General features: G+C 42.5%; 1 protein-coding gene across 2 annotated transcripts in view; it reads left to right on the top strand.

The window, feature by feature from the left end:
- The first annotated feature begins 363 nt into the window (after positions 1-363).
- LOC126203122 (UDP-glucosyltransferase 2-like) overlaps positions 364-19,429 on the top strand; it is a 79,913-nt gene continuing 60,847 nt past the window's right edge. The window contains exon 1 of one of the 2 annotated variants that reach the window (XM_049937369.1): positions 364-464. In XM_049937369.1, coding sequence (XP_049793326.1) covers positions 405-464 — 60 coding nt within the window. In that variant the 5' untranslated portion in view covers positions 364-404. Of the gene's footprint in view, positions 465-15,154; positions 15,298-19,429 lie in introns of those variants that run through there. The other variant, XM_049937370.1, reaches the window with a different exon arrangement.

Here is a 19,429-nt window from a genome sequence, read left to right as displayed (position 1 = left end):
TCTAAGTTCTAGGTGACTGATGACCACAGATGTTAAGTCCCATAGTGCTCAGAGACATTTTTTGAACTCTGTTACTTGGACCCAACATGCCAGGAACACACCGGTTCTCTCTCTCTCTCTCTCTCTCATTCTCTCTCTCTCTCTCTCTCACACACACACACACACACACACACACACACACACATTCTTTTCCTACCATCAAAGTAGAAAATCTGTCGCAACGTATCGATCACTACATGACGAAGCTGCTCTGATAAGGACATCTGTGAATACCAGCCCGCAGTTGATTGGTATCGATATCTTCTAACATGAATTCACAGATCGGCTGCGACGATAGCGTGGAGAAACCTGTTGGTCGCAGATACTCTCCGGCTGTATCATATCTGCACGGCTCCGGGCGATATATGTCTGCAGCCCTCAGAGCAGTTTATCAGTCCGGTACGGTGAAACGGCGAGACATGAAGGTGAGCATACGTATCGTGTTAATCTGGAGGCACGTGGGGATGACCGGGTCACGTGCCTTACAGGTACCGCTGTCTTTGCCCACAGAAGCCTGCAGTGCTGGCATCCGACAGACTAGAGTGAAGTCACTGAAGTAAACACAGCCTTTACACAGCTTCTTATCTGATTCCTCTGTATAACACTCACGTTGCCTTTTGTTCACACGTGTACTGTGACGACTCTGTGGGTATCCTGCAGTGGTACGCCTAGCTCTTTTCTGGCCCCAAAAGTACTGGTACATTCTATTTTCGAGGCGTCGTACTTTGTACTGGGAAACGATAAAGGGCCATCGTCTCTCAAAGAATTGGTACAGTTCATTTGCGAGAAATCCTATTGGTCAACAAGCTGTATTACCTGTTTGCCACCCCACACAATATTCTACGATATATCGGCGATATTTTTTTTTGTCACACGCTGTATAATTTTGTCCAGCCTTTTTGTCTTCGGGAGTGTCTGAAAGCCGTTAGTTAGACAGTTACGTGTTCCACTGATCAGTCTCACGGCAACCGTTATGATGTGGAACGTCTCAAGTGCATACGAAATGCACACATGAATCAATCTTTTCTTTTCTTTTTAAGCTTAAAATCTTTATTACCTACCCCATTCCCTTAAATGGCACAACATGCATCTATTATACCTATAGATTTATTAATTTTTTTTCAACAATTCATATATGGTGTAGAAGGAGTTGTCAAGGACATATGATTTCAATTTATTTTTGAACCCATTACTGCTGCCTGTCAGACATTTTATTTCACCTGGTAGTTTATCGAAAAGTTTTACAGTACCAGGTTTTACCCCTTTCTGTGTCAAAGATTGGTTAAGTAGAGGATAGTCCAAGTCCTTGTTTCTTCTGGTATTATTATCATAAATGTCACTGTTGTTTTTAAATTGGTCCATGTTATTGAAAACAAATTTCATTACTGAGTAAATGTAGTGTGAGGCTGTTGTAAGAATTCCTAACCTGTTAAACAGATGCCAACAAGATGTGCGACTATGAGCGCCACACATTATTCTAAGCACTTCTTTCGAGCAGTGAATACTTTTTGGCTAAGTGTTGAGTTACCCCTAAATATTATTCCGTACGACATCAGAGAGTGAAAGTGTGCAAAGTATGATAGCTTGCTAATTTCTATATCCTCAAAATTAGCAGTTACTCTGATTGCAAAAGTTGCTGAACCTAGTCGCTTTAGGAGATCCAAAATACGAATTTTCCAATTAAGATTCTCATCTATATGTACACCCAAAAAGTTAGTATCCTCTACCCTGGCTACTAACTTCTGTTGGTGTCTTATACTGTATTTATTGAAGGAACTGTATTGCTTGCTGTATAAAATTGGATGTACTGTGTTTTTTCAAAGTTCAGAGAAAGCTCTCTTACAGAAAACTAATCAATAACTTTTCTAAAGACATTATTTGAATCATTTTCTATTGGAGTTTCTTTTACTGGATTAATAATGATGCTTGTATCATCACCAAACAGTGTCAGTTTAGCTCCTTGTTTAGATAAGAAGGGAGATCATTCACATACATCAAGAACATCAGTAACGATTGGTAAAGAACAGTAACGCTACGCTTTAGTCACAAATGATGTTTGAGAACTGTAAAAAATCCAAACTCACAACTGTTATTTGGATTACGTCTGACGCTTGTAGTGCTACGCCATTGTGTATCGTAAACTTCTTAGTTAGAAATCAAGTTGAGACAGCCTAATGCAGGATTGGCTCAGGTGACTTTTAACATGGGGGGTTATGTAGGGATTTTACTAAAGAGGATCAGGTAGTGACTGTGGGTGGGGCTGGTAATAGTATTGATAGGGATGGGGAGTATGACATAGATGGTGACCTGGAAAAGATAGCCACTCAGACTGGCAACACGAATGTGCATTTCGTGCAACTGTTTCAGCGTCACGATCGGCCTCATCTTAATACAGCCGTCAGGCGTAATAACATGAGACTTGGGGGTGCGCTGATGACAGAAGGCATGAGTCACATTTCAGTGGTGTCGGTGGAGTCTATCAGCAGGACGGGTTTCACTAGACATGGCCTGCACCTCAACAGCTATGGGAAGGGGAGGTTGGCAAAACTTATAGGTGACAGCATAGGTGGGGGTGGTGGGATCACTCATGGGAAAATTCCGGTAGTTGTGGGTGTTAGAGCTGTACCTTTTTTAGATTGAAGTCAGCTGATAGGTATTCCTGCTTAAGGGAAGTCTCTCTAACAAAGAAACCACTTTCTACAAAGCTTGGGTATCCGATTAATGAGGGAATTAGTATATTTCATCAAAATATACAAGGTATTAGAGATAAAGTTAGTTAACTGCTTATAGATGTTGACTCTGAAATTATTGGTATATCTGAACACTTCTTAAATAAGGAGATAATTCAGAGGCTTCCTTTACCAGGATACAGGTTGGCTGGCAGCTTTTCTAGGAGCTCTTTGCGGTGTGGGGAAGTAGCCATGTATGTGAAAAACGGTATCCCATTTGAGTCAATTGATGTTTCAAAGTACTGCACTGAAAAGGTGTTTGAATGTTGTGCAGGTGTGGTTAAATTTAGTGGAGCTAAACTGCTTACTGTTGTTATTTATAGATCCCCAGACTCCGATTTCACAACATTTTTGCTAAAGCTAGAGGAGGTTCTTGGTTCACTTTATAGGAAATACAAAAAGTTAGTTATATGTGGTGACTTCAATATTAATTGTATAAGTGATTGTGCAAGGAAAAGGATGCTGGTAGACCTCCTTAATTCATATAATCTTATGCAAACCGTATTCTTTACAACGAGAGTGCAAGGGAACAGTAGAACAACCATAGACAATATTTTTGTTCATTCGTCATTATTAGAAGGGCATTCTGTTAGCAAAAAGGTGAATGGCCTTCCAGATCATGATGCACAAATTTTAAGTCTAAAAGATTTTTGTGCTGCAACACATGTTAAATATAGTTACCAACTTTTTAGGAAAGCTGATCCAGTTGCTGTACAGACTTTTGTAAACCTTATCAAGGAACAAGAGTGGCAAGATGTTTATAGTGCTGATACAGTAGACGATAAATGTAATGCTTTCCTCAAGACTTTTCTCGTGCTCTTTGAAAGCTGCTTTCCGTTAGAACGTTCAAAACAGGGTACTAGCACAAACAGGCAGCCTGGGTGGCTGACTAAAGGGATAAGAATATCTTGTAGAACAAAGTGGCAATTATATCAAAACGTTAGAAACAGTCACAATCTAAATGCAGCAGCCCATTACAAACAGTATTGTAAGGTGCTTAAAAAAGTTATTAGGAAGGCAAAAAGTATGTGGTATGCAGATAGAATAGCTAAGTCTCAGGATAAAATTAAAACCATATGGTCAGTCGTAAAGGAAGTGGCTGGTCTGCAGAGACAGATCGAGAATATAGAATCAGTGCGTAGTGGGGATGTCCGTGTTACTGATAAGTCGCATATATGTACAGTACTTAATAATCACTTTCTGAATATAGCAGGTGAACTAAATAGAAACCTAGTCCCAACAGGGAATCATATAGCGCTCTTAGAAAAAAGTGTTCCGAGACTGTTACCTGAAATGCTCCTCCATGATACTGACAAGAGGGAGATTGAGTTAATAATTAAATCACTAAAGACCAAGAACTCTCATGGATATGACGGGGTATCTAGCAGAATACTGAAGTATTGTTCCACGTATGTTAGCTCAGTACTTAGCCATATCTGTAACTTTTCCTTTAGGAGTGGTCGGTTTCCTGAACGATTAAAGTACTCGGTAGTGAAACCACTTTATAAAAAGGGAGACAGGGATAATGTTGACAATTATAGACCTATTTCTATGCCATCGGTGTTTGCTAAAGTTATCGAGAGGGTTGTATATACAAGGTTACTGCAGCATTTAAATTCACATAATTTGCTGTCAAATGTACAGTTTGGTTTTAGAAATGGCTTAACAACTGAAAATGCTATAGTCTCTTTTCTCTGTGAGGTTTTGGACGGATTAAATAAAAGGTTGCGAACGTTAGGTGTTTTCTTTGATTTAACGAAGGCTTTTGACTGTGTTGACCACAAAATATTACTGCAGAAGTTGGAACATTATGGAGTAAGGGGAGTAGCTTACAATTGGTTCGCCTCCTACTTTAAGAACAGAAAGCAGAAGGTAATCCTCCGCAATATTGAGAGTGGTAATGATGTTCAGTCCCAATGGGTCACTGTTAAATGGGGCGTTCCCCAAGGGTCGGTGCTGGGGCTACTGCTGTTTCTTATTTATATAAATGATATGCCTTCTAGTATTACAGGTGATTCAAAAATATTTCTGTTTGCTGATGACACCACCTTGGTAGCGAAGGATCTTGTGTGTAATATTGAAACATTATCAAATAATGTAGTTCATGATATAAGTTCGTGGCTTTTGGAAAATAATTTGATGCTAAATCACAGTAAGACTCAGTTTTTACAGTTTCTAGCTCACAATTCAACAAGAACTGACATTTTAATCAGACAGAATGGGCATGTTATAAGCGAGACGGAACAGTTCAAGTTCCTAGGCGTATGGATAGATAGTAAGCTGTTGTGGAAAGCCCATGTTCAGGATCTTGTTCAGAAACTAAATGTCGCTTTATTTACCATTAGAACAGTATCTGAAATAAGTGACACTTCAACACGAAAAGTAGTATACTTCGCATATTTTCATACGCTTATGTCATATGGTATTATTTTTTGGGGTAATTCTTCTGATTCAAAAAGGGTATTTTTGGCTCAAAAACGGGCTGTTCGAGCTATGTATGGTGTAAGTTCGAAAACCTCTTGTCGACCCCTATTCAATAGTCTGGGAATTTTGACATTGCCCTCACAGTATGTATTTTCTTTAATGTCGTTTGTTGTTAGAAATATTAGCTTATTCCCAAGAGTTAGCAGCTTTCACTCAGTTAATACTAGGCAGAAATCAAATCTGCATGTGGAATGCACTTCCTTGACTCTTGTGCAGAAAGGAGTGCAGTATTTTGCTGCATCCATTTTCAATAAGCTACCACAAGAACTCAAAAACCTTAGCAGTAGCCCAAACACTTTTAAGTCTAAACTGAAGAGTTTCCTCATGGCTCACTCCTTCTATTCTGTCGAGGAGCTCCTGGAAGAGCTAAAAAATTAAGCAAATTCCAGTGTTACATTCTTGATTTTCTTTATTTAAACTTACGACTTGTCGCCTGAATATGTTTCTTATATTTCATATCATCTGTTTCTACAATCGTGTTATAATTTCATGTATTGACTCGTTCCATGACCATGGAGACTTCTCCTAAATGTGGTCCCACGGAACAATAAATAATTAAATAAATAAATAAAAATGGAAAAAAAGCAATCGTGAGTTCCCTCTTCTTGCTCTTTAATGAGACAAACATGCCTTACTAATGTGACCAATTTGGGAATGGTAGTAATGTGGTATTTTTGTGAAACGTATGTTTTCTCTTTTGTGATAGTTATATACCTTGTGATCATTAATATTAGTTTGAGTAAATATTTCTATTTTTCTATTTGTCCGTTGTTGTTGTTGTGGTCTTCTGCTCGAAGACTGTCCCGATGCAGCTCTCCACGCTAATTCATCCTCTGCAAGTCTCCTCATCTCTGAATAATTACTGCATCCTACATTCTTTTGAATCTGCTTACTGCATTCAGGCCTTCCTCTCCCTCTGCAATTTTTATCCCGAACACTTCCATCCATAACCAGACAGATGATTTATTGATGCCTCAGGATGTGTTCTAGCACTCTATCTCTTCTTTGGTCAAGTCCTGTCACGTCTCTCTTTTATTCGTAATTCGAATCAGTATCTTGTCATCAGTTACTCGATATATCCAACTAATCTTCAGTATTCTTCTCTAGCACCAGGCTAAGAAATTTTGGTTATGTCAAAGCGGTAGGTGGATCAAAACAAAATGTCCAGACACTCTGTGACCAAAATGGTACTGAAACAGAGGATGACAGACTAAAGGCCGAAATACTAAATGTGTTTTTCCAAAGCTGTTTCACAGAGGAAGACTGCACTGTAGTTCCTTCTCTAGATTGTCGCACAGATGACAAAATGGTAGATATCGAAATAGACGACAGAGGGATAGAGAAACAATTAAAATCGCTCAAAAGAGGAAAGGCTGCTGGACCTGATGGGATACCAGTTCGATTTTACACAGAGTACGCGAAGGAACTTGCCCCTCTTCTTGCAGCGGTGTACCATAGGTGTCTAGACGAGCGTAGCGTTCCAAAGGATTGGAAAAGGGCACAGGTCATCCCCGTTTTCAAGAAGGGACGCCGAACTGATGTGCAGAACTATAGACCTATATCTCTAACGTCGATCAGTTGTAGAATTTTGGAACATGTATTATGTTCGAGTACAATGACTTTTCTGGAGACTAGAAATCTACCCTGAAGGAATCAGCATGGGTTTCGAAAAAGACGGTCGTGTGAAACGCAGCTCGCGCTAATCGTCCACGAGACTCAGAGGGCCATAGACACGAGTTCACAGGTAGATGCCGTGTTTCTTGACTTCCGCAAGGTGTTCGACACAGTTCCTCACAGTCGTTTAATGAACAAAGTAAGAGCATATGGACTACCAGACCAGTTGTGTGATTGGATTGAAGAGTTCCTAGATAACAGAACGCAGCATGACATTCTCAATGGAGAGAAGTCTTCCGAAGTAAGAGTGATTTCAGGCGTGCCGCAGGGAAGTGTCGTAGGACCGTTGCTATTCACAATATACATAAATGACCTTGTGGATGACATCGGAAGTTCACTGAGGCTTTTTGCGGATGATGCTGTGGTATATCGAGAGGTTGTAACAATGGAAAATTGTACCGAAATGCAGGAGGATCTGCAGCGAATTGACGCATGGTGCAGGGAATGGCAATTGAATCTCAGTGTAGACAAGTGTAAAGTGCTGCGAATACATAGAAAGATAGATTCCTTATCATTTAGCCACAGGTAAGCAATTGGAAGCAGTTAATTCCATAAATTATCTGGGAGTACGCATTAGGAGTGATTTAAAATGGAATGATCATATAAAGTTGATCGTCGGTAAAGCGGATGCCAGACTGAGATTCACTGGAATAATCCTAAGGAAGTGCAATCCGAAAACAAAGGAAGGAGGTTATAGTACGCTTGTTCGCCCACTGCTTGAATATTGCTCAGCAGTGTGGGATCCGTACCAGATAGGGTTGATAGAAGAGATAGAGAAGATCCAACGGAGAGCACACGCTTCGTTACAGGATCATTTAGTAATCGCGAAAGCGTTACGGAGATGATAGATAAACTCCAGTGGAAGACTCTGCAAGAGACACGCTCAGTCGCTCGGTACGGGCTTTTGTTGAAGTTTCGAGAACATACTTTCACCGAGGAGTCAAGCAGTATATTGCTCCCTCCTACGTATATCTCGCGAAGAGACCATGAGGATAAAATCAGAGAGATTAGAGCCCACATAGAAGCATACCGACAATCATTCCTTCCACGAACAATGTTGTTTGTTGTTGTTGTGGTCTTCAGTCCTGAGACTGGTTTGATGCAGCTCTCCATGCTACTCTATCCTGTGCAAGCTTCTTCATCTCCCAGTACCTACTGCAACCTACATCCTTCTGAATCTGCTTAGTGTATTGATCTCTTGGTCTCCCTCTACGATTTTTACCCTCCACGCTGCCCTCCAATGCTAAATTTGTGATCCCTTGATGCCTCAAAACATGTCCTACCAACCGATCCCTTCTTCTAGTCAAGTTGTGCCACAAACTTCTCTTCTCTCCAATCCTATTCAATACCTCCTCATTAGTTACGTGATCGACCCACCTTATCTTCAGCATTCTTCTGTAGCACCACATTTCGAAAGCTTCTATTCTCTTCTTGTCCAAACTAGTTATCGTCCATGTCTCACTTCCATACATGGCTACACTCCACACAAATACTTTCAGAAACGACTTCCTGACACTTAAATCTATACTCGATGTTAACAAATTTCTCTTCTTGAGAAACGCTTTCCTTGCCATTGCCAGTCTACATTTTATATCCTCTCTACTTCGACCATCATCGGTTATTTTACTCCCTAAATAGCAAAACTCCTTTACTACTTTAAGTGTCTCATTTCCTAATCTAATTCCCTCAGCATCACCCGACTTAATTTGACTACATTCCATTATCCTCGTTTTGCTTTTGTTGATGTTCATCTTATATCCTCCTTTCAAGACACTGTCCATTCCGTTCAACTGCTCTTCCAAGTCCTTTGCTGTCTCTGACAGAATTACAATGTCATCGGCGAACCTCAAAGTTTTTACTTCTTCTCCATGAATTTTAATACCTACTCCGAATTTTTCTTTTGTTTCCTTTACTGCTTGCTCAATATACAGATTGAATAACATCGGGGAGAGGCTACAACCCTGTCTCACTCCTTTCCCAACCACTGCTTCCCTTTCATGCCCCTCGACTCTTATAACTGCCATCTGGTTTCTGTACAAATTGTAAATAGCCTTTCGCTCCCTGTATTTTACCCCTGCCACCTTCAGAATTTGAAAGAGAGTATTCCAGTCAACATTGTCAAAAGCTTTCTCTAAGTCTACAAATGCTAGAAACGTAGGTTTGCCTTTTCTTAATCTTTCTTCCAAGATAAGTCGTAAGGTCAGTATTGCCTCACGTGTTCCAACATTCCTACGGAATCCAAACTGATCTTCCCCGAGGTCAGCTTCTACCAGTTTTTCCATTCGTCTGTAAAGAATTCGCGCTAGTATTTTGCAGCTGTGACTTATTAAACTGATAGTTCGGTAATTTTCACATCTGTCAACACCTGCTTTCTTTGGGATTGGAATTATTATATTCTTCTTGAAGTCTGAGGGTATTTCGCCTGTCTCATACATCTTGCTCACCAGATGGTAGAGTTTTGTCATGACTGGCTCTCCCGAGGCCATCAGTAGTTCTAGTGGAACGAGACTGGAATAGAAGGGAGAACCGATAGAGGTACTGAAGGTACCCTCCGCCACACACCGTCAGGTGGCTTGCGGAGTAGGGATCTAGATGTAGATGTAGATTTCACAAGCTTTTCTTCTCCTTGTTTTGTAGTGCTTATAATCCACATTTCACTTCCATGTAAGGTTGTGCACCAAATATTTTCTGAGAAAACTTCCTAACAGTTAAATTTATATTCGATGTTAAAAGATTTATCTCTTTTACGCACAGTTTTCTTGCTATTGGCAGTTTGCATTTGATATGTTATCTTCTTCGGCCATCGTCATCTGTTTTGCAACCCATATACGACAATCTCATCCACTACGTCTTGTGTCTTCATCTGTTAACTTAATTCTCTCAGGATTACCTGATTTAACTCGACTGTATTCCTTTCCACTTGTCTGACTTTTCTTGATCTTCATCTTCTACAACTCTCATCTCATTCTCCTTTCAACCACTGCGTCCCTTGCATGTTCTTTGGCAGTTAGAACAGCAGTGTGGTTTTGTGTAACTGTTGTAGATAATCTTATCATATCTTCAGAACTTGAAAAAGTGTATCCCAGGCAACATTGTCAATACTATAAACGTAGGTTTCGCTTTCTTTATAGTGTCTTTTATGATGTGTCGCTGCGTCAGTAGCGTCTTCTTACATTTCTCCGAACCTATACTGATCTTCACCGAAGTCGGCTTCTACCCATTTTCCCTCTCTCTGAAAATAATTCGTGTCGTTATTTCGCAACCATAAATTATTAAGCTGATATTTTAGTAGCTCAGACCTGTCAGCACCGGACTTCTTTGGAATTGGCATCCATAAATTCTTCTTAAGGACTCAAGGTGCAGGGTGACAATTATTGAACTATATGAAAAAAAGTAAATTAGTTACAAACTAGGGCGGGCACGCACTTTATTCAACATGTAAACGTGCTACAGATACTTTAGGTTATGACATGTTCGATATACCTCCCATCATTGGCGACGATGTGGCGCAGACGAATAGAAAATTCTGCACGACCCGCTGAAGGGTCCGAACATCGATTCTTTCGATGACCTCCTGAATGGCTGTCTTCAGCTCAGCAGTGGTTTTGGGGTTATTGCTGCACACCTTGTCTTTGATATAGCCTCGCGAAAAGGGGTCGCATGACGGCCAATCGAGGCCCATTCCAGTGGCCTCCGAGTACCCCAGAGCCAGAATGCGGTCCCTAAAGTACTCCTCCAGGTCATCAAACACTCTCCTGCTCCGATGGGGTCGAGCTCCGTCTTGCATGAACCACATCTTGTCGTTGGGAAAAGGGGGATGAAATCATATCGTTCAGTAGTCACTCTACCATCATGGAATATCGCACCGATTATTCCGTGACTGGACATTGCACACCACACAGTCACCCGTTGAATGTGAAGAGACTTCTCGGTCGCGAAATGCAGATTCTCTGTCCCCCAAATGCACCAATTTTGCTTATTGATGAACCCATCCAAATGAATGTAGGCTTCTTCACTAAAACAAACCATACAATCCCCATAATGCCCTGCGGCCAACCGTGCAGATTAAACGTCCCGACGCAAACCACTTATGACGATTTTATTTCATTTAGTTCAATAATTGTCACCCTGCATTTCACCTGTGTAATATATCTTGCACACTAGGTGGAATAGTTTGTCTTGTTCGGTTGTTTTAAGGACCTCAATAGCTTTGTGCGAATGCTGAGTTTTTCCTGGTGCTTTGATTCGCCTTCGATCTTTCAGTGGTCCAGGCGGAGGTTCGAGTCCTCCCTCGGGCATGGGTGTGTGTGTTTATCCTTAGGATAATTTAAGTAGTGTGTAAGCTTAGGGACTGATGACCTTAGCAGTTAAGTCCCGTAAGATTTCACACACACTTGAACATTTTTGATCTTTCAGTGCTCTGTCAAATAGTAGGACTTCTCTTATTGCCCGTCTCGCTCTTTGCTCAATCAGATTACCACCAGCACTCTCGACTTCAAGCCATCATGTCAGACCACTACCTTCGGTAACATCCTAACTGCTCTCCAGAACTGAAATGCTCTTTACTTAACCACAAGCGATGTGCTCTCTGCCTCTGCTGCGGCCGTTTGTCTTGCATTGGATGATCAGTTGCCCTTTGTCAGAGTCGCTTAGTACCGGCGAATTTTAGTATCTACTGCTCGTATCGTCGTCAGAATGATTGCCCAGTCGTCTCTACTCGACCCTCGAAGAGTTTCGCATTACAGTCTTCCAGGAGAAACAGTAGGTGAAGTTTTGGTAGGGAACCCATGTCCGGAAAAGCACGTTTGGGTCTAAAATAAGTTTGAAGATGGGGTCACCTTCAAATCTCCCACTTCACGGTATGCACAGAGCGGAGACGAGTTCTGACCTGTGCTGCGCTGTAAGAGCACATGGGACGGGCCTCGTTTCGAGTAACTGGAGTCAGGTTCTCTTCTACGTGACGAAGGACGTCCAGAGAGCAGCGCATCCGTGGAGCACCACAGCCAGCCCTCACAGCTGCGAACGGACCAGATTATTCTCGCAGCTGTTCTCGTAATCAGACGATGGTGCTACGTGATGTCACAATTACGACAGGGGCTGGGTACGGCGCCTTCTTCTCAGTTTGTGTGTGCGCCGTGAAGCAGCAGAATTGAAAGTCATCCCATCTTCACGTTAATTTTACTTTCCTGACAAAGAAAGTGTAGGACACAGAAGGCGAGGTCGAATGTCAATGCAACTTCAAGTTCCAGGCATTAGAGGGCACGTACGAGTTGCAATTCCCTCTGACCGGTGGAATGGCCACGAGAGTGCATTAGTGTCGTTCAGGACTAGTATTGTTTGTTGTGTCAGCACCAACACAAACAAGTAAGGAGAGCCAGTGGCAGGAATCCGAAATCATCTCCACAAAACGCTTGAAGATTAATTGAAAACTGTATTTCTAAAAAGAAAAGAAACTTAAGTTCTCTTTATGAAGTGACTTCCTGTGCCTCCTACTTGCAAGTACTTTACTCTCTATTACTACTCGCAGAAAGCAGAGTAAGTAATGTCTTCCTATTACTCAGTACCGATGCTCTCAAAGTCTGCGACCGAGGTGTGCCAACCAGCAATGAGCAGCTGGTTGAATCAGTGCTGACAGGGGGCGCTGAACTCTGTCTTACTGGAGGTGTGCCACGGCCTGCTATTTCCACTGGCCCGCGAGTCAGCACCTTCTCGGTGCCATTTCGCGGCACTGTGCTGGTCAGTCTGCAGTCAGTGCTTTAGGACTGCACATTGTTTCCAGGGTCGGGAAGAGACAGCGCCTATAAGTGGCGTGAGCAGCATCACATGTTGAGTGGTTACCGTGAGGGATGCGGACAAGTCCCTTGCTTACCATCACCTTACAGAGTTCGAAAGAGTCCTCAATGTGGGGCTTCATTTGGCCAACCGGACGAATCGGGCAATATCCAGATTTACAGGGCATTCGGTCGTGACAGTACTGTGATGTTGGGACTGCATGGGAATGTCAGGGCAGGCAAACTCGTTGTCAGGGTTCCCGTCAACCCTGCCAGACCACCACATGGGAGGGTCGCCGTATTGTGCACTGTGCACATCGTAAAGCAACAATATTCTGTGTCATCCCACACCATTAGCTTAGCAGGAGCCAGACCAGGGAATTACCATGCCATGCGTAGGGTGTCATTGGTGTCACGAGACAAATGTCCTTGACTCGAGTGGTGCTGTGAGCTAGGGTGATGTCCCATCCTTACAGTGTTTTGGAGAGGCTCTGAAGTGTTAAGTCCTGCTGTCATGATGTGGGGCCAATCGTGCATGACTTCAGATCTTGGCTGGTAGTGTTTGAGGGAACTCTGACAGCACACTGGTACGCCACAGACATCCTGCATCCTCGTGCGTTGCCTCTCACGTGTCTCTATGAACTGCCAGCGTGATGTTGAGCCATGCCCACGGTTAGCAAGATCCCCAGATCTGCCCCAATAGAACATGCGTGGGAACAACTTGGATATGAACTACAGTCCAGTGCCAGTATGGGAAATATCGGGACCAAGTGACAACAGTCTTTGGTTAGCTTGCTTCAAGAGACGATGCAACTCCTTTATGACACCCTACACCCTTCGGAACTGAAACAGTGCATACCTCCACGCCAGAGGCAGTGCATCGTCATACTGGAAACTGACACATACTGCCAATTTCTCTGCCGGCCGTTGTGGCGGAGCAGTTCTAGGCGCCTCAGTCCGGAACCCCACGACCGCTACGGTCGCAGGTTCGAATCCTGTCTCGGGCATGGATGTTTGTGACGTCTTTAGATTTGTTAGGTTTAAGTAGTTCTAAGTTCTAGGGGACTGATGACCTCAGATGTTAAGTCCCATAGTACTCAGAGCCATTTGAACCATTTGCCAATTTCTCTGTAAATTTCACTAGATTTTGCAATCACTGAAACAAGAACACCTACCCTCTAAACCTGTGAAGTTTCATTTCGTGTCGCCCTCCCCTTCAGGGTGTTCCATTATTTTTCAGACAATGTTTTAGCCAGTCTGAGATAGGCTGGGACGAGTTAACGAAATGTAACTAACCCACAAAAGATGTGGCTCACAAAACACTCGTTCAACGAGTTCTTGAATATCTCTCATCACCCTGCGACCTTTTAGTAGATTGGGAGAAATGGAAGGGAAACCTTTCGGCACGGGGCCCGAGAACGTTACTGCGATACTCAGCAATCTCCAATGACAGACGCTACAATGACAGACGCTACGCACCACAGAGACATTTACTGCTGAATTTCCGATAGCGTACGTTGCATGAAAATACGGGCAACATATTGTTTCCCCCACATGCGACTCGCTAAATGACCATGGCGAAAATATCAGAGAAGCTTATGGACTGTCACTCTTCCCACGCAATATTCGCGGGTGGACCTGTGATTGGGAACTAAGATAGCGACACGACCGAACCCTCCCCACACACCGTAATGCAGTATAGATTTACATGCAGACGTAGATGTGAATCGAGCTTTCATTTTTTCAGATATTGTACGTTACTGCTTTTGGCAAGAACCTGTTTCTTTATTACTTATTTATTCATTTAATTTTTCAATAGGACGGAGTGAATTATCTCTCGAAGCGAGGGAGTAACAGGGTTAATACTGGAGACTTCTTTCCAACTCTCGTGAAATCTCGCACTGAGGAATATGGCATCCCCAGTGTCATTCATTGGATTTAGTGTATTTCTTGGTGTTCACTGGATAGCAATAAAGCTTCTCACGACACAGCGTCTAATCCTAAAGCTACTCACTGTCGGTTGCCCGAAGCTGGAGGAAACTCTTGGGAGTGGAAACTGCGAGCAGCTAAGAGACAGGTCAACTGCTGAAACCACGAGTTTCAGCTGTTCCCGACAGCTGAACGTCTCGTTGCGCCTTGCTTAGGGCGCGTTCGGTACGAATCTCAACACTGCTGCGTATAAATGGACGTCAGCAGTGAACTTGTAGCACTGTGCATTTTTCTTCATTAATATTGAGAATGCTGCCTGACCAGTCGCAAAGACCGCACAAATTATCGCAGAAAATACAACTCGTTTCCGCTCGTCATATACCTTATCAATAGTTCCCGCTCTATGTCAGAGTTATCGCTCACGGCGGCGTTACACGACTGTGCGGTTAATCTGTCTGACCTTGCCGCAGCCTGACGTAATACGTACAGTGTCAGGGACTCGGGTGACGATCTCCAGTGCTGCAGCGTTGAGCAGCGGGCGTTGTACAGACAGCATCCGAGTGTCGCTCCGTTGTACGTTGCTGCCCGTCAGAACTGATCTTTCTCGTGTGCGGTGTGGTAAAAATCAGTAGCGTTCCGTGGTCTTATGCGAAGACATGACGAGGAAACAGGTACGTCAAAGAAACATCCTGCGGAGGATAATCTAGTTTCGGTGTTGGTGGCGTCTCGATCACGTTTGAAAAGCTGAAATTGTATGCCTGATACCTACCTTTCCAGAACCTGTAATATCCCCAGATATTTATTTTATTTTATTTTACTATCTTTTTATCAAGGTACCAAAAATTACACCACAGAGAAAATATTGCTCCCACAATTAATACACAGACTTTGTTACGCACGCTTATGCAGCGATGCTGTCTCACAACTATGAGCGGAATCGGGACATATACAGCATTACGTCTCTTCCTGCGAGATTAAAACTGAATGCCCGGACCGTGATTCGAACCCGGATACTTCCTGTGGCGTGAGGCGTGCCCCGATTTCTGGGCTAGGAAGAGCGCTGCCAGCGTGGGGCGAGGTCCCATGTTCGAACCCCAGTCCCACAAACACTTTCAACTCGACAAGAAGTTTCAGACAAGCGTCGACTTCTCTGCATAGTGATAGATTCATTCTGAGCTCACAGTGTCGTCTTAAAATTACGTATAAAAGAATATATTAACATGCAGAGTGACGTATGTCCTCGGAATAGTGAAGCACCTTAAACACGGTAACAAAAGCAGGTCTTTATATTTACTAAGATGGTATCGGTTTTTTCGGACATGTCCGAAAGAACAGATACGATCGGTGGCCAAGCAGCACGTTAGAATGAAATTACAATGAAATGAACACCCTCAGCTGCTTACGGGCGTTGACATACGTCAAGGGGGACAGACAAAAATGTGTGCCCCGACCGGGACTCGAATCCGGGATCTCCTGCTTACATGGCAGACGCTCTATCCATCTTAGCCACCGATTCCCGTAAGAGTTCGGGCAATGTTTGTGCATTCGCACAGAAGAAGAAGATGGTCAAGTGGCCAGTGAGCGTTAACTATATATTTACTAAGATGGTATCTGTTTTTTCGGACATGTCCGATGTACAATCGCTCGCTCGACGAAAGATCCGTACCCAAAGACAGGAAAGTTGCACAGGTCACATCAATATTCAAGAAAGGCAATAGGACAAGTAATCTACTAAATTACAAGCCCATATCATCAACTTCGATATGCAGCACGATTTTGGAACATACATTATGTTCGAACATTATGAGAACGCTCTACTGACACACAGTCAACACGGATTTAGAAAACGTCGTTCTTGTGAAACGTAACTAGCTCTTTACTCATACAAAGTGTTGAATGCTATTGAGAAGGGATTTCAAACTTATTCCGTATTTCTAGATTTTCAGGACTCTTTGACACTGTACCACACAAGCAGCTTCTAGTTAAATTGCATGCTTATGGAATATAGTCTCGGTTATGTGACTGGATTCGTGATTTCCCGTCAGAGACGTCACAGTTCTTAGGAATTGACGGAAAGTTGTTGACTAAAACAGAAGTGATTTCTGGCGTTCCCCAAGGGAGTGTTGCTGTTCCTTGTCTATGTAAAGGATTTGGGAGAGAATCCGAGCTGCCGTCTTATCCTGTTTGCAGATGATGCTGTCGTTTATCGCCTTGTAAACTCATAAGAAGATCAAAACAAACTGCAAAATAATTTAGAAAAGATATCTGTATAGCGCAAAAATTGGCAATTGACCGTAAATAACGAAGAGTGTGAACTCATTCACATGAGTGCTAAAAGAAATCCGTTAAACTTCGGTTACACGATACATCAGTCTAATCTAAATGCGGTAAATTTAACTAAACACCTAGTAATTACAATTACGAACAATTTAAATTGGAAAGATTACACAGAAAATGTTGTGGGGAAGTCAAACTAAAGACTGCGTTTTATTGGCAGAACACTTAGAAAGTGTAACAGATCTACTAGACTGCTTAAACTAATGTATAAGGTACCAGACGCATTAAATGGTAAATCTTTAACTGAAGGGGCAGAAAGGCGTATTACAGCAGACAACTGAACCTGAAGTATCGAGTGTAACGTACCTACAACAAATAAAGCCTATGATCGTCTGTGAAAATGGACTCGATAAGCACCCGGAGCTATCAGTATTCGGAATCTAACCTGCATAACACTATGTGCATGTTGTATGAGCGTCAGTTTCAAACCCCCAACAGATCGTTACATGAAAAACTTAAAACTGACATTTGGTTAAGCTTTCTGACTGCGTACTTGAATAAGAATTTACAAGTGGTACAGAATCTGGCTTGTGCAACGGAATTGACTGATTAGAGTACATGACATGTTGTGATGTGTTATTGTCTCCATTTTGGCCCTAAGTTTTGCACTCACCTCTTTAGATGACTACCTTTTTCCAAGTGGTTTGCAGCAATTCGCAGCAGCATGCAGCAGCAGCGGCTAAAGCTTATTGTTACTAAGAATGAATTTAATAAAAAGGGGTTTGCTTGGGTCCTGTTAACTACTAAATAACTTGTAAGAAGGGATTTCATAAATTAATTCTATTCAAAAACTTCAGGAGTCATCATGATCAATAATAGGCTGACAAGTATTAATATTGGCGAAATGCCTGACAATGACCTTATAAGTATCAATAATGGCTGACTGCCTGATTAACAAATTATTTTAATTCAAAGTTACATTAACATTTAATAACCACAGTATATTTATGAATTAGATGTGGAGCATAATTATTATTATTTGGAGGATAAGGAGGCTTCTTTAACTGAGAAGAAAAACACGGGATTATTGCAAACTCGGACTAACAATCGCGAGCCTAACCCTGCAATTGCGCTTTACGCTATGCTTGCGAATTTTACCTTGAATTCCATCTTCAGTCGTGGTTAAGCTATGTAAGTCTCTCCTGGTCATATAAATGAAATCAGTCCTTGAGTGTGGTAAGATCTGCCATCACCGACGTTAGGGCAGCGTAACACGTCTTCTGTCTCAAAGCTCTCGACCAACACTACTGAAATTTTACTCTCGCAGACAGACATCGTCTCACAACAATGCTTAGAATCGCACTCCCGTGTTTCGCCATCAGATTGTTACTATCGAGATCTGAGTGCTTATTTGTTTCCATAGAGAATAGCAGAATCTTACACAATGAAACGAATAGTTTGAAGTTGTCTAAATTCTTTTCGATACTCGGTGTAATATTTAATCAATGTAATGGAGAGTTCTGACACTCTCCTTTCACCAGTACTCCCAGGTAATGACAATTTCGTTCCAGTACCTGCGTCTCTTCCACTCGTATCTGACGTACCGCACCTGCATCAACGTTCATGAATTTGAGGTCGGAGAATTCTACTTTCAAATGATTTTGGAGTCGATTTTTCGGTAAAAATTATTTCAGCAGTTGAGTCCCATAGTGCTCAGAGCCATTTGAACCACCGTCTCAATATGCAAGTTGTTGTTGTTGTGGTCTTCAGTCCAGAGACTGGTTTGGTGCAATTCTCCATGCTACTCTATCCTGTGCAAGCTTCTTCCTCTCCCAGTAAATACTTAAACCCACATCCTTCTGAATCTGTTTAGTGTATTCATCTCTTGGTCTCCAAAAAAATGGTTCAAATGGCTCTGAGCACTATGGGACTCAACTGCTGAGGTCATTAGTCCCCTAGAACTTAGAACTAGTTAAACCTAACTAACCTAGGGACATCACAAACATCCATGCCCGAGGCAGGATTCGAACCTGCGACCGTAGCGGTCTTGCGGTTCCAGACTGCAGCGCCTTTAACCGCACGGCCTCTTCGGCCGGCTCTTGGTCTCCCTCTGCGATTTTTACCCACTACGCTGCCCTCCAATACTAAATTGGTGATCCCTTGATCCCTCAGAACATGTCCTACCAACCGATCCCTTCTTCTAGTCAAGTTGTGCCACAAACTTCTCTTCTCCCCAATTCTATTCAATACCTCCTCATTAGTTATGTGATCTACCCTTAATATGCATATGGAGTATGAAAGCGAGGTTGACACGAGGCCAGAGTTCTCCGAAAAGGAACGATTATGGATCGACAAACTTCATAGTGTTCTGCAAATGGCTATGAGCGTTATGGGACTTAACATCTGAGGTCGTCAGTCCCTTAGAACTTAGAACTACTTCAACATAACTAACGTAAGGACATCACACACATCCATGCCCGAGGCAGGACTGGAACCTGCGACCGTAGCGGTCGCGCGGTTCCAGAC

Source organism: Schistocerca nitens, chromosome 9 (genome assembly GCF_023898315.1).
Source record: "Schistocerca nitens isolate TAMUIC-IGC-003100 chromosome 9, iqSchNite1.1, whole genome shotgun sequence".
Classification (NCBI taxonomy): Eukaryota; Metazoa; Arthropoda; class Insecta; order Orthoptera; family Acrididae; genus Schistocerca; species Schistocerca nitens.
The sequence above is the reverse complement of the archived record's forward strand: the minus strand, read 5'-3'. Positions and strand labels throughout refer to the sequence as shown.